The 16,063-nt window shown below is 42.0% G+C and overlaps 1 protein-coding gene across 1 annotated transcript in view; it reads left to right on the top strand.

Annotated features, from left to right (window-relative positions):
* Positions 1 to 15,228, top strand: part of LOC123608461 (24-hydroxycholesterol 7-alpha-hydroxylase) — a 95,336-nt gene extending 80,108 nt beyond the window's left edge. The window contains exons 11-12 of the mRNA XM_045498452.1: positions 11,521 to 11,608; positions 14,198 to 15,228. Of these exons, the coding sequence (XP_045354408.1) occupies positions 11,521 to 11,608; positions 14,198 to 14,269 (160 nt within the window). The 3' untranslated portion in view covers positions 14,270 to 15,228. The remainder of the gene's footprint in view (positions 1 to 11,520; positions 11,609 to 14,197) is intronic.
* Positions 15,229 to 16,063: the final 835 nt, after the last annotated feature.

Below are 16,063 nucleotides of genomic sequence, written 5' to 3'. Positions count from 1 at the left end.
TATTCCTGTGCCCTTTGCTTGAATAGGAAGGTTCAAAGTTGTATCCAACTTTCTCGCTCATATTGCATCCATAGGAGAGTTCCGCCACTAGGAGGGGTAGTGGCAGGATCATGGGTAGCACCTCAAAGTGACCTCTGGAGAGTGCCCTCCCGCTTTGATGAAACAGAAGACAATCTCTCAAGTTAGAGGAAGGGCAGAGGTTTTTCCCATTCTGTCCCTGTTTGTTTTCTTATCTGCTTTCTCACCTCCTCTTCCCCTATTAAAAAGCTCCCATTCTCCTCCCTTTTCCATAGGCTTTTTTCTTGTCCTTCTCTCCTACTTACCCTGTTCCCACTCTTCCCTTCCCACCTTATTCTTACTTAATGTAAGTGTCTACCTGCTCTCTCCGCACATTCTGCCCTCACCATCACCCCCAGTCAAGAGTTCGGTGCCCTAACCGTAGAGCTTCCCGTATACCTGAGATAATCTTTATCATTGTGATTGTAGCACTACAACTAGAAAAGGATGATAAAATACATCTTCTAACATAGTCTTTTCCCTTTCTCCTCATCAAATTCCTCTAGATCAGTGATTCTTAAAGTGTGATTCCCGGACCACCGGTGGGAACATTACCTGGAAACTTGCAAAAAATGCAAATTCTTGGGCCCTTCCCCAGACCTCCCCGAATCGGAAACTTCCAGAGCGGGGCCCAGCGATCTGTGTTTTAACAAGCTTTCCAGGGGATTCTGACACAGGCTAACGTTTGACAACCGCTGGGCCAGATTGCTTTGCCTCCTGCCACCAAATTGATTTCATTTTCCTAAAAGATCTCTTGGGCGGATGAGGTTGTGGGGATAGTACTTCCCCTTTAACTTGAATAACTCATGCTTCCATGGAGGATGCCTGTGAAAGTATGTCTGTCTGCTGCCTTCTCTGAATTCCAGGGCGAGATCATTCTATTTTCATAAGCCGCAGCTGGTAGCAACTAGGAATATACTTCAGAGCCCCTGCCCCTGGCAACCATGGCAGGTTTCCAGCCCATGCTGGCATTGCCCGCAGTGACTCTTCTGGTAGGAGAGAAAAAAAAAAAAGCAAGAGATTTGCCTTCCAAAAGCAAGAGAGGGAGGCGATCTCAACATCAAGACATCTAAAACCAAGATCATTCATTTCCCGTAATCTTATCATTCCTTGAGTACTCCCTGTTTCTTTTTGACGTAGGGCTGCTCTAGACCCCTGGCCTTCCAGAGTGACCCTTTGCTCTTCCCTCTTTTTGGCCTTCCATGCCCCCCGCCCCCCCCCCCCCAAAACCAGGTCTTCATGCCTCACCAGCAGGTGACATTGCAGTTTCCTTAACCCTTCTCCCAGGTTCTATCATCTCTTCTTTCAACCCGTCTTACTGCGTGCGGATTGCTTTTCCCCAAATAATCATCTCAGTTGGTCACTCTCGTTAAGACTCTGGTGCCGTCACCTGCAGAGCGTCACGGAGAGCCTGGAGTTCTAGGCCGATTGTATCTTTCTGAACATCTGGCAGTGCCCTCCCCAAAGGGGCTACCAGCCGTCCCCAACTGCAATGCCCATTCCTTCGCTTGTTCCTGCACTCTCTGGGTCTGGAATGCTCTGACTCCAGGTGAGGGCCTACTTCTTTAAAGCCCCGTTGCCTTCCATCAAGGTCTAGCTCAAGTTTGACCTCCACAGAAGTTCCTGTTGATTGCTCCAGACCACAGGGCTCTCTCCAGGCTCCAAATGTCCATAGCCCTTTGGTCTCTGTCTTGGCCTCATATTGTCACCCTTTGCATCTCTCCACGTGCATTACTAGTGTGAGGTCTGTGAGGTAGCATGTGTTTTGTCAGACTCCGTGCTCTCCATGTCTGTTTGGTGCTCCTTGAACGTTTATCTACCAACGGGGGAGACACACGAGCACTACGTATTTAAGGAATTTTCAGTATGTTTATATTTTAATGAGCTTTATTTGTAGATGTGTTATGTGGTTCTCGTAAGTGTGAAAAATAAATCTGTTATAAATAATATGCCTCATTATCTTCATTGTTTTGACACAGGAGCATTACAAAAACAACCCTAATGTGAACATAGCTCAGCTTGCTTCTGTTAAAAATACTTTAGGGGGCGCCTGGGTGGCGCAGTCGGTTAAGCGTCCGACTTCAGCCAGGTCACGATCTCGCGGTCTGTGAGTTCGAGCCCCACGTCGGGCTCTGGGCTGATGGCTCAGAGCCTGGAGCCTGTTTCTGATTCTGTGTCTCCCTCTCTCTCTGCCCCTCCCCCGTTCATGCTCTGTCTCTCTCTGTCCCAAAAATAAATAAACGTTGAAAAAAAATTTAAATAATAAAAATACTTTAGGAAGCCCATTTTCTGTGACATAAAAAGCTTTTAATGTCATAGGTACGTGTGTGTGAGTCTCTGACATCTCAGGCCTCAAACAAAATTCAATAACATGGTAAAGGCTAGAAAACACTATTTTTTGCAATTGCATAAAAAATGACTGTATTTAGTGAATAACTGAGGTAATTTTGCTATAATATTCAAATATTTGGATTTGGAGAAAACTATTTTTAGCACATATTATTTATTGTCTGTATTATGAATGCATCTTACCTTTCCTTTAGCTAGGATATCAGTCAAAATGGTTAGAACTAGTATGAAATATGTTAATATTTATGCTCTTCTAATAACTAATACGAACTTAATAACTAACTTAATACTCAAAGATAAAAGAAGAAAAATATTAAAGCCTCTCTAATGCACAGTATGAAGTGGGTCAAAAGCCTCAACTGTAATTTTACCTTAAGGGAAGTGTAGCTTTATGATTTTAAGGAACATTGCAGGGACTAAAGTTTGTTAAGGAAATGCCTTACAGATTATAGTGGGAAGCTCTTCTAATGAATCGGTGAATATTCTCTCTAATGATTTCTAATCAAAGTATGTGTAGTATTTCTAACATGTTTACTCTGTTTTAAAAAATGTGTATCTACTTTGAGAGAGAGAGAGAGAGAGAGAGAGAGAGAGAGAGAATGAGTGGGAGAGGGGCAGAGAGAGAAGGGGACAGAGGATCCAAGGCAGGTTCTGTGTTATCAACCAGGAGTCTGACACGGGGCTCGAACCCACGAACCATGAGCCTGAGCCAAAGTCAGATGCTTAACCAACTGAGCCACCTAGGTGCCCCTAACATGTTTACTCCTAAATAGCTTGTGAACATTGTTTGCATTCTCATCTGTGTGATAGAGGAAGTCCGCGTCTTCTGTGTGTAATAATGCTTACACTGTGATAGAGGAGGGTCTTCTGTGTGTAATAATGCTTAAGGGAATGTCATTTTCACACATAGGTATAAATTTTCAATAAGCACAACCTATTCACTGGGTCTGTAGCACTTTTCAGGATCGAAGACCCAACACTGTCATTCAAACCCTCCACGGACTCCTCCCACTCTGCCAGTCTCGTCTCTCATCACCTCACCTTCTGCAGGGCAGGGTGTGAAGCAGTCACGGGGCCCTAGATGTTCCAGGGCCCCTTGTGAGACAGTGCCTGGGAACAGGTTGTCCTTCTGGCCAGAGTGCCTTCTCCACTGGAGTGCCTGCCACCCTGCCCGCCCAAGTGGTTATTTTGTCCTCACGCTGCTACAGTGCCTCTCCTCCAAGGACTGGACAGAGTGCCAAGGTCCTTTATGCCAGGGAGCCGAGCTCGGAGAAGTGCGCGGTCTATAGCAAAGTCACGTTAGAGAAGTGCCAAAGCCAGAGTTAGGAGAAAATAGGACCATCTGGATAAAGTGGAACCTACCAAACTGTTTTGTAATTCACAGATGCAAAATTAGCCAGTATTTTGCCAGGTGAGCACACTGAGTATCCGGGAAGTCACTGCTTATTCCACTGACCAAAGTGTCAGCTTAGTTATCTGAAGAAGTGATCTCATCTAATTTACTTCCAGGAAGGGCACTAAGTACTGAGAAGAGTTGGTCGTTTTAGGAGCTGGGAACTTGGTGACTGATTTCACATGTTGGCGCTCCTTGCCACGTTTTCCATTTGATCCGGGGCTCGTGCCCTCCGTGAAATACTTCATGGGGATTTAGAGATACCGCTCTCTTTTTGTTATTCTACCCCTTTGGCTCCTCCTTACCAGTGTCCTTTGCTCCTCTCCCTCACCTTCCTGACTTCCAAATTTTGGAATGTCTCCAGCACGGTCTCGTTGGATTGCCAGTTGGTTTTGTTTTGTTTTGTTTTGTTTCCTATTTAACTTACTTCCTAAGTGATCACATCCTGTCCCACAGCTTTAAATAATCGTCTGAATAATGAAGACTCTGTATTTATATCCCTTATGGCTCCAGTCCTGACTGAATCCTCCTAAACGCCAGGCCCATTTACTCAGCCTCCAATCAGCATCTGCAGTGATGTCTCCAGGCCACTGGTGCACAGCAAGCTATGCTTAACAGTTCCAGAACCAAGTTCCAGGCGATAGCTCCCCACCCTGCTCCTCCTTTCGTCCTTCCTGTGGCTGAGGTAAATAGCGACTGTATTCTTGCCTTTCCTCAGGTCAGAAACCATTTCCTTCGGTCAGAACTCATTCTTGACTCAGTCTTCTGCATCTAGAAGGCAAACCGTCAGCCCATTGTGCAGAGTATATCCAGTCTCTCACTCTGGCTCATGACTATTTCTTTTTCTTTTTATTAACTTATTATTTATTATTTTTATTTTTACTCATTTAATTTACATCCAAGTTAGCATCTAGTGCAACAATGATTTCAGGAGTAGATCCCTTAGTGCCCCGGACCCATGTAGCCCGTCCCCCCTCCCACCACCCCTCCCGTAACCCTCTGCTTGTTCTCCGTATTGAAGACTCTCTTATGTTTTGTCCCCTTCCCTGTTTTCCTATTATTTTTGCTTCCCTTCCCTTGTGTTCACCTGTTCTGTGTGGCTCATGGCTATTTCTACCATCCTGGTCCAAGGCCCTACTTTCTATTGTCTGGAGAATCCTAATGGCTTCCTCAACCAGTCTTCTGGCTTCTACTTACATCACGGTATGTTCTGTTCTCCATGTAGCAGCCAGAATGATTCTCTTGAAACTTAAGTCACATTTGCTCAGAGCTATTCAATGGTTTCCCGTCTCACAGAATGAGATGTAGTCTTCAGCAGGCCCCCACGGGCTCTCTACTTGCCGGCGGGGGGGGGGGGTCTCTCTGACATTCTCCTTTTCTTGCTCATCTCTAGCAACACTAGCCTCTTCTTTTTTCCTCATTCTCCTTCCTCTGGATTTGTGCACTTTCTGTTCCCTCTGTGTGGAATTCTGTGCCCAGATATTCATATGTTGCACCCTCTTACATCATTCCAATGTCTACTGAAATGTCCCCTCATCAGAGAGGACTTCCTCATCTGAAATATTTTAGCCCATGCCACACTCCCTTTCCCTTTATCTTGTCTTATTTGTTATTGTAGTACTTATTCTCATGGTTGATATATGCATTGCTTGTTTATGTGCTGCCTGCTTACTACTTCTCTTCTAGAATTTAAGCATTCTTATGAAAAGTGTGAATGGTGTTTTTGTTTGTTTGTTTACTGCTGTAACTTCAGCACTTAGAAGAGCATAAAGCACATAAAGACAGTGCACACTGAATGGATGAATGAATGGAGACCTCATGTTATCGTCAGAACTCTTAGTATGTAACCTCAGTGCCTGTTCACTGGTCCCATAAATGTCCCTCCCTTCCGGGAAGAGTAAGGAGGAAAAGCACGTAACGTATATCCACACCCCAGGTGTCCCTTCCGAATCTGACCCGTAGTGTTCTGTGATGTCTACTGGACTCCCAGCTTCTCATGGTAGATGAGACGCTGTTTGTGTGACCCTGTCTCCAGGAGAGAGAGGAAAGTGAGGCTCTTCATGCTTCCTGACATTTTATCATCTCTTTGTTCTTCATAGTGGTGTCACACAGGGCCAGAAAGATGCATCACGCTTGACTGATGTTTTTTAAAAAATGACACAGTTGATTCCAGACCATTGCAACAAAGCTAATATCGCACTAAAGTGAGTCAAATGAAATTTTTGGTTTCCCAGCGCATATGAAAGTTACGCTTCTATGCTACACCGTAGCCTGTTAAGTGTGGAGTAGCATTATGTCTAAAAAATGCACATACCTGACCTTAAAAATACCTTATTGCTAGAGAAAAAAAAATCCTAACTGTAAGCTAATCTGAACTTGGAGTGAGTAGTAATTACTGATCACAGATCACCGTACCAAGCATAATAATAGTGCAAAAGTTTGAAATTTTGTGCAAATTGCCCAAATGTGACGCAGAGACACAAAGTGAGCACATGGCGTTGGAAAATGGCGCCGAAGGACTTGCTCAAGGCAGGACTGCCACCAACTTTCAGTTTGTGCAAAAGGCGGTATCTGTGAAATGCAACAAAACAAGGTATGCCTGTGGAATAGTCAGGGAAAGATAAAAAAAAACGGATCTAAAATATTTCTTTTCCCATAGCCCAGGAAATCCCCCATTCCTACCGTTGGCCCTTGCACACAGGCTGTGCTTGTCTATTGCAAAATAATCACAGAGTGGTCACTGTCCTCTTCACCTCATCCTGCGCCTGGGGTGTCGATTTCACTCAAAGACCCATCTCCCTTCCTCCATGAGTACCTTTCTCAAAGTCTGAGTGTAGAATAACACCAGGGGCTCTCAGGACAACTGTCCACCATTGTCCTTGGGACTTGAGATCCCCCAAACAGTCCCTGTGCTGGGCATGGGCACACCATCTCCCACTCTCTTAAGAGACGTACACATGTTTATCCTTTAAATTCTCTACTCAATAATTGACTGCCATTTCAACATCTCTCTGTCTTTCTCTATTTCACATATGTCTCAAAGACCATCATTTTTTCCCCACAAGATACTATACTTTAAACCTATAAAGAGGAAATTAAATATTTACCCCCAAATCATCAAGGCAAGTTTCTCTCATAATAGAGTCAGCGTATTATTATAAAGAACAATGTTTACTTTTTTTTCTTTCAACTCTTCAAAGATGTTGTTCTTGTTTTTTAAAAATTTTTTAAGTTTATGTATTTATTTTAAGAGAGAGAGAGTGAGCAGGGGAGGGGCAGAGAGAGAGGGAGAAAGAGAGACAATCCCAGGTAGGCTCTGCACTGTCAGATCAGAGCCCGATGCGGGGCTTGAATTCACGAAGCGTAAGATCATGACCTGAGCTGAAAGCAAGATTCAGAGGCTTAACCAACTAAGCCACCCAGACACCCCTCAAAGATGTTGTTCTGTTGTCTTCCGCTTTCATGATTTCTGATGAGAGGTTTGTGACCTGTGACCTTCTTTCTTCCTTCCCTTCTTCCTTCCTTCCTTTCTTCCTTCCTTCCTTCCTTCCTTCCTTCCTTCCTTCCTTCCTCCCTCTCTTTCCTTCCTTCCTTCCTTCCTTCCTTCCTTCCTTCCTTCCTTGTGTCTCCCCACTCCCCGACTGCTTTTAGGACTTTTTTCTTTGTCACTGTTTAACGATTTGATTCTGATTTGTCTTGGAATAGTTTTCTTTATGTTTCTTTTGCTTTCGCTTCATTGTGCTTCTTAGCTCTGTAAACTAACAGTTTTAACAAATCTGGAAATGTTTCAGCTTCTATTTCTTCAAATATTTTTCCTGCCCACTTCTCTGTATCTCCAAATTACACATATGTTAGACTGTGTGATGGTATTTTACGTCACCGATACTCTGTTTATTTCTTTTTTCAGTCCCTTTTTAATCTATGTACTTCATTTGGGATATTTCCCAGTGTTCTATTAAGTTCCATGATCTTTTCTTTTGTAGTGTCCTATCTTCTGTTAATTCCATCCAGTGTATTTTCACTTAAGATACTGTATTTTCATTGCTAGAAGTTAGGTTTGATTTTTTTTTTTATCTTCCATTTCTTTCTTCATTGTGCTTCTACCTTTTGAACATGTGGAATATATCTAACTAGCTGTCTACAGTATCTGTCATTTCTGGGTCTGTTTCTTTTGAATGATTGTTCCCTCACCCATGTTTCATATTTCCCTGTTTATTCTAGGCATGGCCATTTCTGAATAAATGCAAGACATGAATTTTAAGTGTCATAGATACTAGGAGTTGCCTGGGTGGCTCTGTCGGTTAAGCGTCCAACTTTGGCTCAGGTCATGATCTAACGGTTCTTGGGTTTGAGCCCTGCATTGGGCTCTGTGCTGACAGCTCAGAGCCTGGAGCCTGCTTCGGATTCTGTGTCTCCCTCTCTGTCTGCTCTTCCCCCACTCTTGCTCTCCCTCTCTCTCTCTCTCTCTCTTTCTTTCTCTGTCTCTGTCTCTCAAAAATAAATAAACATTAAAAAAATTTAAGTGTCATGGATACTAGATTTTATTGTATTCTTAGTTTTAGGCTTTACTGTGGCATGTAGTAAGTTGCTCAGAAAAATGAGTTTTCAAGACTTGTTGTTAAGCTTTGTTAAGGTAAAATCAGGAGTGGCATTTAATTTAAGATAATATAATGCACTTCTAATTAAAACAATAACCTTTATTTTTTTAAGTTTACTATTTCTTTTTATTTTGAGAGAGAGAGCAGGGAAGGTCAGAGAGAGAAAAGGAGAGAGAGAATCCCAATCAGGCTCTGCATCGTCATTGTGGAGCCCTGCAAGGGACTTGAATTCATGAACCGTGAGATCATGACCTGAGCCGAAACCAAGAGTCAGATGCTTAACCAACTGAGCCACCCAGGTGCTCCACAAGGCTATAACCTTTAAAGACCCTATTCAATTGTCCATGTGTTACAAGATCTCCTCACTCTTGCATGTGGGAACAGACTTCCATATCTTGTGGGAGCCCTGGGCATTATTCAGCTTATTGTTCCTTACCTTTCTTTTTCATCTCTCATCTTCACTTCAGTAGTTGCCTCTTACACATGCTGAGATTAGTACTCAACCAAATACTCCAGGAGACCCCCATGGGGCTCTCTGAAGCATTCTTGTTCTCTCTGTGAAACTCCCTCCTCTCTTTTATTCTTGCCTGCAAATTCCAGTCTCTTTAGCTTCCCTGAACTTTGATCTCTTGTCTTTTTAATCTAGTGAGACTGTCCAGTCTGCGTGGGCTTTCTCCTCCTTGCACGTGACCTGGAAACGGCCATGGATGGAGAACGGGAGACTCTCTGGCAGAAGTTCACCTCATTGATTCCTTTTCTCTTGGGAATTTTCATCCTACACTGTGAATCTTGCTCAGTTTTTTGAGTTATTTAGGGCAGGACATGGCCAGAAGTAGAAGTTCCATTCGTTAGAAGTCTGGCAGAAATTTAGTTGTGAGAAATTCTGAACCTGTACCTGGGTTAGCAAAATTGCTTTTTCTTGGAATTGCTCTTTGATTTGAAGCAGTAAAGACTGTGTATGTTCTATTTCATAGCCATTGATAGTCTCTTAGAATAAATTATTTTTAGCACTCATAAATAAGTAGGGTTAAATATGCATCACAAATATTTGTGAAGAAGTGATGTGCCATCCAAGTGGGTTATAACAACATGTGGAGTACTCCCGATTTCATTTGAAGTAAGATGCTTCAAGAATGTTTCAAGATGTTTCAAGAATACTAGTAGGAAACAAATCTAATTACCTGAGGTGAATATCAGGTCATTCATATTCATTCATTCACTCAATCAACAAATATTGAGGACTCAAAGATGAGTAGAACATGGTTGCTACTGTTTGTGAATACTGTAGTTTATAAGGGGAGTCAGACATACAAACCATTAACTGTAACATGGTAGGATATAGTAGGATTGGAGGGTAAGGACATTGGTGGAGGAATGTGTAAAGTGCCACAGCAATGCAGAGAAAGAGAGCGAAAAAGGGCAGGAAATTGAATCTCTTTTATGGAAGGCATCCTTTCCATCATCTATTCACTCATTCATTCATTCATTCATTCAGGTAACGTGATTAGGCACCAATAGTATGCTCTGTACTGTTAAGTCCCAACAATACAGTTCCTCCTCTAGGAGAGAAATGGCAATTCGATAAGCAATTGCAATTCAGTGCAATAGGTGGTGTGGCTGAGATGTGCACAGGGGACCACAGAAGTGGAGAGGAGGGGCATCTCATCTCAGAAGCAAGTGGTCAGAGAATGCCTCCAGAGGAGACCGAGCCTTGGGCAGGGGAAGGGCTTGCAAGAGAGCGTCACCGTTCGGGAACTGTCAGGTACACGGGGTGGCTAGAACATGGGTGTCGAAGAGGAGCTATCAGTGGGGAGGAGGCTGGGGAGAGAGGTGGAGGCATATCTTCAAAGGCTGTATTCTCTGTTGTCAATTGGAAGGAAATGGGAAGCATCAGCAGATTGTGTGTGTGTTTACGTACACTGAGGACATAGTGACAGATTTATGTTTTAGGAAGTTCACTCCAGTGGTAAAGTGAAGGACAGAGTGGAGGGAAGTGAAATTGGAAGCAACGAAATTAATCTGAAAGCTGAGCTAATCTGGTAATCCAGGAGACAAATCATGATGAACTGCACTGAGGGAATAGTGGAGGGACTGGAGACAAGACAAGAAGCAGAGGGATTGGGGAAGTATTTAGAAGATAAAACAAAAGGACTCAGTGCCTAATTGGATATAGAGAGCGAAGAAGGGGAGTGAGTCTGTGATGACTTCCAATTTTCTGACCTGTTGGACTCATCGTATTCACTAAGAGTTATGGCCCCTAAAAGGCATTGCCTACCCTGAGGAGAACTCAAAACAACCCACAGAGATGCACACACAAAAAAAAAAAAAATAGCAGAATTCCATTTATACTTTCTCTCAATATTTTTAGTTTCTATTTGTATGTGTCTTACAAAATATATAGCAAACTAATATAGTAGTATGTGTATATACTTTATAAGTAAATGAGTATCAGTATATTGTAGGGTATGCTCAAATATTTCATTATAGGGTATATGATCAAAAAGTTGGGAGACATCTTAGTGAACGATCACAAAAGTAATCCTATTTGGTAGTTATGGGGAATTTGAGATGCCTATAGAACATCCAGGCAGTAATTTCTCATGGGCAAAAAGAGTCTAAATCAGACAAGAGTGTCCAGTAGAACTTTCTGTGATCATGCAAAATGTTCTAAAGATGTGCTGTCCAGTAGGGAGGCCAGTAGCCACGTATGGCTATTGAGTACCTGAAATATGGCTAGAGCAGCTGAGGAACTGAAATTTTTAACTTTGTTTAAATTTAATTTATTTATGTTTAAATAGCCACGTGTAGCTAATGGCTACCATGGCGGGAAGCACTGATCTAAAACTTTGAAGGAGACCTGGGCCCTCATTAATTGAGTGCTTTCACTGGCTAAGCATTTTACCTACATTTGTAAGCAATTTAATGATCCCATCTACCCTCTGCAGTAGACAGAATTATAAAAGAAAAGAATAAATTCTTCCTTACTCTATCCTTCTGATGGTTAAAGTCCACATTGTGTGGAAGAATATACTTGCTCTGAAATCTGTATGTGTGCTTTCTAAATATTCTCTATTGGTAGAGATTTATGCATCTTTCACTGACAATTTCATATTATTCTTTCAGGTGGTTTGCTCTGTTACAGATTCAAATATGTATTATTTTAATACTTTATAAATATGACTGTAGTCTTCTGGACCCATTACCAAAACAGGTAAGTGTTTTTGGAATTTTGAATACCATGGCTTTCAAATGTGGTATAAATTCTAACCCCTTAGTTTTTAATTATTAGAGATGAGCTGCTAATTTCCTCACCTAGACTTGATCTTAACGGAGGTCTTACATGAAACCAGACTGAGAAGATAGCCCCTTAATTCCCTTACTTCCGGGTCTAATGTATGTGCCACAGTGTCACAAGACGGGGACCAAATAGCAGTGTTTCCACCATTTACAGTGTTAAGGAGCTCCTCAGTGAATTTACCAATTTTGACCCTGTTCCCTGTGCTAAATAGACATGGCCTTGATGTTGGGCTTGTTTCCCTAGAGAGGCACGTCTGTGAGTCCAAAAGTGACCCATCAGTTTTGGAGGCAAGTCATAGCCCTTGGTCCATTTGGGAAGCAATACCATAGCAGAAAGCAGCAAAGACAGTGAGCAGCAGTAAAGACAGTAAACAGAAGTGAAAAGACCGTGACCTTATTCCTTCCTCTGACCATTCAATATTCTAGTCATTTAACTCCTCTGTGTTTCTACAGGCCTGTTCTCCTAGACCAGTGGCTTTCAAACTGGGGCAAGCATCAGAATGACCTGGGGAGGTGGGGGGCACTTTAGAACACAGAACACTGGGCCCCACGCCTAGAGTACCTGATCTAGGCTATCTAGGGAGGGGCTCAGTAATTTGCATTTGTAACCAATTTCCAGTGGTGCTAATGCTGCTGATCTGGATAACACACTTTGAGGACCACTGTCCTAGGTGATAAGGGAAAGTTCAATTGATTTCAAATGTTTGGAAGTCATTTTGAAGATTCTGGATAAAAGGTGCTGTTTCAACTGAGGATGAAGCTCAGAAATCAAGCATTGCAATTTCAGGGCTATTCACATGGCATATTGTGCTTTGATTTACTCTTGATATAATAAGGCTAATGTATGGAGGGATAAATAAAACTCTTGGGTGACATTTCAATAGAAATTATGTAAGTGCCTAAGTGACACAGACAATGTTGTATTACTCATAAATATGCACATTTCGGCACTTTCCCCTGATTTCTTTTGCACTTCTATTTTGAGTACAAGTAACTACCAGGATGAAAAGCCCTCAAAATCCTACCATGGAAGGGAAATCAAAAAACCCGTCACAAAGGTTCTTAGCACGTATGGTTTCATTGTCAAAATGAAGATCAGGGCCAGGCGTATACTCCCCAAATGCTAGTTCCTGATCCACTGAGTTAGATGTCACAGTTTTGCCCAGGACTGATTCCCCCTCCAAATATTTTACCACCAGTGAGAGGACATGAGAATCCTTATCAGATTAGAAGGAGGACGTTTGTCCAAACCCCGTAACACCTAAGCCTAGAGGTCTGTAATTTTGACCAGTTCCTTAGGCAAGATTTTGCCCAGTCCTTTTTCCTAGCTAAGAATTCCATTAGTTATATTTATCATACTATTCTACACACATCCTATTTCTGTTTTGACACTACTAAGAACATTTTTGGGAGAAATATCTCAAAAAAAGAAATGTTATCTCAGTTTAGAAAAAGTATATGTCTAAGTGAATTCTCATGATCTCAAGTGGCATTTCACGTCGCAATTCTCATTCTAGAAAGAGATCGATTAAAATTATTTAATTATTGGACTTATTTTAATAAATTGCAAAATGAGGTGATCAAAAAAATGCAGGAAATGGCCTTCACAGTACCAGGCTCTTGTAGAGATGGGAGGGGATGGGTTGCCAGGGCATGTTCTGAACACTCTTTTGTCAAGTACAAGGGCATCGCTGGGCTTGGAAATCAGCTTCCCCAAAGAAATATACTTGTCGTAGTAGCAAAAATCAAACGCTAGAATCCCCAATTTTAATTTTTCAAAAGCCCTGTGCTTTATTTTACCTCAAAGAGTCTTAGAAAATTAATTTCAGCTCTCACTGAGAAACAAACAATGAGCTTTACAAGATCTGTGACCGGGGAGCAGTGTCCAGATACTGACAAATGAGAGCTATTCGTTTGGGGCATTTATAAGACCAACTTCAATTGTCTTGCCAAAACAAGCACATTTATGCTAACACTGTGGAGTTTTTCTCATCCGGTTGGTTGGCTTTGTTCCATTTTGCCTTTTGGGGGGTCACGGATCCTTAAATAATCTCACAAAACCTATGGATCCCTTTCTAGAAAAGAACATAACTTTCCATACACACGAATTTGTCGTTGCATCTTCAAGGAGTCCCTGGTAACCCTGCAACTCATCCTCTTAACTCCCCTAAGAACGTCCTTATTAAGAAGCCCATTCTGTGCCTTGTTGTGTTCAAACTTGACCATAGACTGAGGATTTAAATTGAACTGATTACCATTTCCTTGCTCTTCACTATCCCTCAGCCCTCAAGGCTGATAGAACAGGTTGCAAATGTTCTGTTCCTTGAATGGAAGGCTAAAAAATGATGCCTGACATTTTGAAACGCATCAAGCAAATACTTCCACTCTTTCAAATCTAGACTCTGTACCTTTTAGAGGTCATCACCATTGAATAAACCTTTGGTCTAATACTGTTGGCTTATGTCTCTTGATGTCTGTATTTCTTCTCCATTTCTGCTTTTAGAGTTCTCTCCATTTGGTAGGTGTCCAACAGCCAGAAGGACAATGCCACATTGAATTTAAACAAAGAAAATGACATTGGTTGGGCCTAAGGAGGGCCAGGGCCTTCTGGAAGAGTGATTGCCCCCATCCACTAGCCTGGAAGCATCTAGACCTGAACTCTACTGCTTAACTTTGTTTTAGGATTTAATTCAAGAGAATGTTGAAATGGTAGGTGTGTTTGGTAACATAAGAGTAGACCCAGAATCAGACATCACTCTCACTGATATAGAGACCTGAAAAGTGGTTTATAGAAAATGTTTAAATGATTCAAAAAAAAAGAGGCACTTCTTAAGAAGTTGTAGTTTGGTTTCATGCATAACTGTATTAAAACTGTAAATAGACATAATGCCATTTGAATGAAAATCTGAGTAAATTGTGAAGGCAACATGCTTAAATTTCTATTTTGAAAAAGGCTAAAAGTCTTCGACTCTAAAAAAAATGTTAAACGATAATTTCTGGAAATTTTCTACTTTTCTTATATGATCCTTAAGTGGCAATTGGAATTCTTAAGCTATAGTAATATAATTCTTTATGGGAAACATGTCTAGTGCTGAAAGGGTGGGTAAAATGATAGCTTTCTAAGACCTGGAGCATGTCTTACACTCATTCTGTGCTCAGCTACACCTAGGGCAGCACTCTCTATAAGGTTTATTCAGTAAAGGTGTGCTGACTGATATATTGATTTGTGTTTTAATGAAGGTGAAAGCACTCTTTTGATCGAAGGTGTTGGTAATTATGGGTTAGGACGTAATATTTTTGTTAATGTATAGAAACACAAAGAAAATGATGTCAAGGCCAGTAACAGCATCTGAACCGATTACTTAGGACTTCTACCTGAAATGTGTACTATGAAATCCTGAAAAGAAATCCTGTGATGCCCACGGGAAATGTACGATGCTAGTAATAGAGCGATCGGTGATGTCATGATGTGACTTCTATTCAGTAAAATGCTGCTTGCCTCCTTTATTTCACAATAAATAAGCTTTGAGTGCATGTCGTCCTCTGGATTATTTGCTCCCCTGTGCTAGAACTACCCCGCGGAGTTGATAATGACTGCTTACTCATCTATTTCCTACCAATGAGCGGATGACTCCCTAGGAGAAAATTAAGTACTCTGGAGTGCATTAACTCTTCCAGACTAATCCATCGATTCTGAAGCTTAGCTCCCGGCTCGCAGCTTAGCTTAAGCAGGTTTGGGGTCCGGAGACAGGAAGGGCTGACGGAAGCAGTGTAGAAGTCCACAGCAGACCTGAGCCTTGCAGATCAAACATGGCAGGCTCTGCTAAAAATGGCGGGAGTGTTCTTAGGGCACGCTGGGCCTCCTGAACAGCTGAGGCCCACAGCGAAACACTGTATTTGCCTATAATGTACACTTCAGCTGAATTTGTAGCCACTCAGGGCTAGTGTTTATCTCCACATTCTTGCTGGGTAAGGATGAATGTTAGCTGACAAGCTTATGCGCTTTAAAAAAGGATGTAGACTCAGGAGATCTGTTGACCATAAAAATGATAAAAATAAAATAATGGCAAAAGAAATATGCTTGGAGGTCCTGTATCTTTTTATTTCCCTAGGCTGGGACTCTATATTATAGATCTAAATCACTGCTCTCTCCAGGGTAGAGTTTAAAGCAGCTGGCTCTCCCTTTCAGTGGGGTGTATTCAGAACTCAGTATTGCCCTCTTCCGGTAGGTCGGGTGTTCAGCTGTGGCAGTGGCTACATCAGCTTTAGTGAGAACATAGCCTCCATGTTGTCAGCCATTATCCAAATTTGTTTCTTTTAGGCCTCAAACAACCAACCAAACCTTTTGCCATTGACCAAGAGTCTATGT

This window comes from Leopardus geoffroyi, chromosome B2 (genome assembly GCF_018350155.1).
Source record: "Leopardus geoffroyi isolate Oge1 chromosome B2, O.geoffroyi_Oge1_pat1.0, whole genome shotgun sequence".
Taxonomy (NCBI): Eukaryota; Metazoa; Chordata; class Mammalia; order Carnivora; family Felidae; genus Leopardus; species Leopardus geoffroyi.
The sequence above is the reverse complement of the archived record's forward strand: the minus strand, read 5'-3'. Positions and strand labels throughout refer to the sequence as shown.